The sequence below is a fragment of the Leuciscus leuciscus genome (assembly GCF_965113295.1).
Source record: "Leuciscus leuciscus genome assembly, chromosome: 21".
NCBI classification, from domain to species: Eukaryota; Metazoa; Chordata; class Actinopteri; order Cypriniformes; family Leuciscidae; genus Leuciscus; species Leuciscus leuciscus.
The window spans coordinates 25983745-25989744 of record NC_138745.1 but is presented as its reverse complement, the minus strand read 5'-3'; the positions used below and the strand labels follow the sequence as shown (position 1 = coordinate 25989744).

The 6000-nt window shown below is 43.5% G+C and overlaps 1 protein-coding gene across 3 annotated transcripts in view; it reads left to right on the top strand.

Moving 5' to 3' along the window:
• Positions 1-1983: 1983 nt before the first annotated feature.
• The window catches only part of nrg3b (neuregulin 3b), a 141031-nt gene continuing 137014 nt past the window's right edge, over positions 1984-6000 (top strand). For all 3 annotated transcript variants that reach the window (XM_082152940.1, XM_082152939.1, XM_082152938.1), the window contains exon 1: positions 1984-4036. In XM_082152940.1, coding sequence (XP_082009066.1) covers positions 3184-4036 — 853 coding nt within the window. In that variant the 5' untranslated portion in view covers positions 1984-3183. The remainder of the gene's footprint in view (positions 4037-6000) is intronic.

The following is a 6000-nucleotide window of genomic DNA, read 5'->3' as shown; positions in this document are numbered from 1 at the left end:
CACCGTCTTTTCCCCAAAATAATCATATATGGAGCTTACATCACCTTGTTTTTTCTATGCATATCCTCATCTGCATATAATTTCCATATGCATATTTCCATCCATATGATAGCTTACTGCTGTGTTTAAAGATATGAGATAGTCTGACTGTAAATGCTATTTGTATAGTTATATTACATTGCTAAAAATCATTGTGTATCCTTGTCTTGTTTAAAATAAAAATATTAAAATATCTGTATCCTCGCTCACGGACAGTCAGATCGACAGAGGGTTATAAACAAAACAATTATTTGTCAAATTTTTTTTTTTTTATCAATATCAATATCAATAATCAGGCATTATGGTAAAAATGGAACACTATAGAAACAGCTAACCTGTACGCAACAGCGCAGGGTTGGGCGGAACTGACAGAATGGTTGTTTCTTACCCCTGCGTTTAGCCTAAAACACTGTATTCATATTCATCCCGTTTTAAATTAGACTAAAAACACTGAAGTTTTTCAGATTTTCCATTGCGGTGTTCTCTCCATATTTATGATTCTATGGAGCCTTTGGCCACTGCCTACAATGCACTGGATCCTTACTGGAATCCAAAAATTACTCACTCCCACTCTTTGAATTCTTGCACATCATTATAAACAAAAGTTTGCTTAGACGTTTTTCCTATCAAGCAAGGCGCTATTTGACTCTGGTCAAGCATATTCATAGTATTCTGGTGGAAGTGGCCTTGGACGACAACATGCCCAGTACATTATGTTTGTTGAAGTTTTCCTACCTATTTTGTAAAAGGGAAGATAACAGCTAGTTAGGTTGCACCGATTTCAAAAAAATTTAACCTTTCTACTGCATAGGCATCCAAGTTTTATTGAAAGCCCTTTTTGCCACTGGTGAAGTGCCCCTTTAACTTAAGATTTACATGTAAATATAAAAAATATAAAAAATAAAAAATAAAAATTTAAATAAATCTTATTTGCATTTGATTTTGTTGAGATATCGAGGAAACTAAATAAAACTAGAGGGAGGGACCAGGAGCGGAGCTTGTCCTTTTGGTATGTTGTCCTATTTGGTAAACTTTGCTGCAGAGTGGAAATAGATTGAAAGTGACTGGATGTTGAATAATGTTATTCCTATCATTGTTTCAGGCTGGGTAGTCTCCTCCCACAAAAACATCAGTCTTTACCCCCTGAGTGTCCTGGTTCGAGACTTTCAAATCAAGTCTTCATACTCTGACAGACTGCTCTGTATGCCCCTATCTGTCTTCCAGAAGCCTCTCCTTATGCAGTCCCTCAGGCACTCAGGGGTGTGTCTGTGAGACGGGCGTCTGTGGGGGATTTGAACTACTTTACATGTGCTGCTCTTTCTCTTCAACTACTGCAGGATTTAATACCATAGCAATTCTTTCTTTCTTCCCTTTGCCCTTTTCTTCCCTTGATCTGTTCTCCTTACTTTTTTATTTTCTTTCCCGTTCCTCACTTCCTCCCCTCTTTTCCTTCCTTCCTAAATTCCACCTTCCTTCTTCACTTCCTTCCTTCCTTAATTCATTCTTTCTTCACTTCCTTCCTTAATTCATCCTTCCTTCCTTCCTTCCTTCCATCCTTCCTTCCTTCCTTCCTTCCTTCCTTCCTTCCTTCCTTCCTTCCTTCCTTCCTTCCTTCCTTCCTTCCTTCCTTCCTTCCTTCCTTCTTTCATCTTCTTTCCTTTACGTCTTTACATTCTTCATTATTTTTCTTCAAAACCTCCTTGCTCTTCCATGTCTGGTCACAAATAAGCTCAAGTATAGTCACTGAGCAGTTCATATTTGTCAATCAGGACAGTCAACAAAGAAGGAAGGGCCAGGAAGGGAAAAGTGTGGCTGCTCAAGAAATTTATAACTAGCATCATTCACGCCCCCCCCCCCCCCCCCCCCTCCCCCCGAGACACACACACCAGAAAACACACATGCAGACACACACACTGCAGCCTCTAAGAAAAGCAGCCGCATCAGTTTTCAGTGCAGCGATCTCTCTCCTTTCCCCCCTCCCTTCTCTATCTCACTCTCTCACAGTCTCATGCTCACCCACTCACTCTCCCACCTTTTCTGCTTTCTCTCCGCCACACATTCTATCGCTTGCTCTCTCTCTCTCTTTCTCTCTCTCTCTCTCCCCTCTCTCGTTTCCGCTCTCTCTCTCCCTCTGCTTGCTTCTCTCACACTCTGTGTGCCTGTGTTTCTGCCAAGGTCTGAGTCTTTCAGTGTGGGAATGTAGCAAGCTCAGAGACAGGACTGCCTTAGAATTCTGGTGCAATGACGGATGCAGGGCAGAGGCTCGGATGTGCACTGACAGAACAGGAGAACTAAGGGCAGGGATTGGGAAAAAGATCTCATGGATTTAACCCTAGCAGCTGTCTCTGCCTGATCACAGTACATCCTTCTCCTGCGCTGCGCTGTTCTCTCCTGTGGGGTGGATTACCGGCTGCCTGTGTCCACTGATGCACCGCTGTAGAGACTAGAGAGAAGATCCAAGCTGCGTAGCCAGAGACGAAGTGCCGTGTCGGGGGAGAGAGAGACGCAGAGCTGTCCCTTGAGTGGAGCTGTGCTTCTGCCGCTACCTGAGCTTCTCCACACACACAGACACTCACACACACATACAGAGGCAGGGCTGCGCCAGCCGCGACGACCGATGCGTTAATGCAGCTGTGAGAAAAGATCTGCAGCAGGGAGCTGCCCTCGCTCAAACACTCACGGATTTACAAGGAAAATTTGACTACGGGCAGAACACAGACGGATCCGCAAAACTTAATTTTGTTCTATTTTTTTTCATCGCTATATATGGAGCGTCTTGGGAATTATCTTCGGTTCTACGGGAAGCTGAACTAAACAGAGGCTTGTTCCCGAAACCCACTCTTCTCCCAAACCCAGTCCTGTTCCTTATTGAGTGTGTGTATGTGTGCGTGTGTACGTGACTATTGGTGTCTTTGGGTTTTAAGGTTTGTTTACTGTATTGTATAGAATTTATATATTTATCTGTTCGTGTATATGTATAGGCTGATGTTTGCTGTTCTATTCATGTGAGTAGTCAGTATTGCATGCTTCTGTAGCTGTGGAAGAGTGTTAAATGAATATTAATGAGATGCCCAGTTTTGGCTCCCTCCCTAGCCCCCTCCGCTGCTTGCACTACTTCCTGGCTGGGCCCTGAACCCCAGAAGCATGAGTGAGAGAACAGCACTAGGGGCCACCATGGAGACCATGACCCTGGAAGAGCCCGGGGGTGAACAAGCCTCTCCCCGGGCCCCAGGGCCCCTCCGCTGTGGCCCCTGTGCCGTGTGGCCCCGCCAGCAGACCTGGCTTTGTGTTGTGCCCCTGCTGATGGGCTTTGTGGGCCTGGGCCTTAGCCTGATGCTTCTAAAATGGATTGTGGTGGGCTCAGTGCAGGATTATGTCCCGACTGACCTGGTGGACGCAAATCGTATCGGACAGGACCCCATTTTCCTATCTAAACCCAGTGCCCTGCCAAAGGGCTCTGATGGCTCCACGTCTACCACTTCCTCTACACCCTCAGTGGCTCCGGGTTCAGCGACCCGAGCAGCTGAGGGTACAGGTACAGTTCAAAGGACTCGAATTGGGCAGTCCTCAAACCACACGGCCAGTAGCAGTAGCAGCAGTGGAGGCGGGGCGTTAGGGGGAGGGTCGGGGAACAGAGCTCCACACCTGCATAACCGAGTAGTAACGCGAGTGACCAACACCACCACCGCCACCCGGGCCACCAATCCTGTCCAACCGGGAGCAAAGGAGGTCACCCCGCGCAGCACCACGGTCCGAAAACCCAATGGGGAGGGTGGGAGCAGAAACGCATCGCCTTCTTCACGGGCTGGGCCACCGAGTACAACCACCTCGAGCACGACAACAACTACGATGACGCCGAGCACAACCTCCACCCAAGCGGCCCAACCCACCTCCACCCTTGCTTCCCCCTCCAAGCCCGGTCAACGCTGGAACCATGGACGCTCCTCCAAGGGCCCTTCTACCAAGCCTACTCGCCCACACCATCGCTTTAGGACGCGTAAGTGCAATCTTCTAAATATTTAGATTGTGTAAATGCATGGATGTGGATGTGTTAATATGCTTGTGTGCGTGAGCTTGCCCCACTGTCTGTGATAACATGATTTTATGAAACTCCTTTTTTCAGGTCTCATTATTTTGCTTTCCTCTAATATCCCTTCCCAACTTCATGTGCATCAATATACATATTCCAGCTCTCTTCTCGGCATTACAAAAGAGGCAGTCAAGCAGTCTAATAGTGTTTGTGCTTGTTGGTGATTTCATTAGTTCTGCATGTCAATGAGATAGCCCTGTTTTTCATCTGTCTTTATCCTCTCTATATCAGGTGGACTAAGGTCTGCCCACTTGCTCTGTTTGTTTCATATCAAGAATAATGACTGTGTTGGAGCTTCCTTTTTTTTTTTTTTTTTTACCAACAGCATAAGCATGTTCGCCCATTTGAAGCTGTCTATTGTTAGAGAGAAATTTGCCTGATCTAAAGCAGATGCTCAAGGTGAGAGGAGGAGAGACAGATAGAAGGCAAAGGGGAAGAGTGCTGGAGAGGGTTCTGGCTGCTCTCGTCCTGTCAGTGGAGATCAGGTCTTAGGGTGGAGATTCCATTTAGATAAGTAAAGATATGAGTACTGCAGTAGGTTTGGTAGGTAGACTTGAGGCACTGGATACACACTAAGACACTCACGCAGGGAGTGTGCACGCACACACACACTAGAGAGAACTGAAGAAGAGAGATATGAGACCGCTGCACATGGGAAATAGTATTTACATTGTAATCTGTGTCTGTATGACTCCATGTATGTGCTTTCACATCTGTATGATAATACCGTCAGTAACAGTGTTAGGCTTGCTTTTTTTATATTATAGCTGTTAGGCTACACGCTACTTCTTATTCATTCTATCTCTAGCAGTTTTTATTTTATTTTATTTTTTTATGAATGAGCAATGTCAATTAGGCCTACTATACTTATACTAACAGAACAGTAAAACTATAATATTGGAAAATATTATTGCAATTTTAAATATATTTTAAATGTATTCCCATGATGGCAAACCAGTCTACAATGTCACAATATCCTTTTAGAAATCATTACAATGTGCTCATTTTGTGCTCAAGAAACAATTATTTGAATCAATTTAATGCTTCATTGCTGAATAAAATTATTTTATACAAATTGCTAGATACAGCTTACCTAATTTATAGAATTGAAGCAGAAACAAAGTAATGAACGGCAGAATTTAATTAAATAAATGGAAATCTAAAATGCAGTGTTGGGATTCACACTGTTGAGGTTTTTTCTTCTTCAGTCTGTTCATTTACATGAATCCTCAACAAACTAGTTTACTAAAATGATCCTGGCTGTGCAATGCTACATAATGAGAGATGCATATCAGGCGGGAGCATGTTTGATTGTTTTGTGTTTAGTCACACTACACGATACTCATTGGTAAAAGTAGCTTGTTACTGGAAAAGCTACACTAATTTAAAAGAAGCCGAAAGTGAGTTTGACTTAGTTACTCTCAAACACTGCTCAATTCATTCATGAATACTGAAAGAATGTGCTATCCATATAAAATACAGGCTTGTGTTAAACGACTGAAAAATATTCGTTTTTTTTGGGGAATGGGGAATTAGCATTAGTCTGCATGCTAATTTGATGTACTTCTGTAATCAAATCTGTGATGTTGTTTATTTATAAAGCAAGGTGTTAAAAGCAGGCCATCAATTTTGTATGTCAGCACCAATTAGCCAGTGTGGAGTTTGAATATCATCCAGTCTTGGGACCTTAAACAGCCCCTTACAATGAATAGACAATTACAGAGGTAACTTAAATGACATTTCACATTACTGGTCCCGCTTCTTCCTCGATAATAATATCTTGGAGATCGTGGAGAGTTTTATAGCATATTCAAATCCAAGCAGTGACCCTTGTTTATGTATTTTTATAAGGAAAACAAATCAAGATCTCA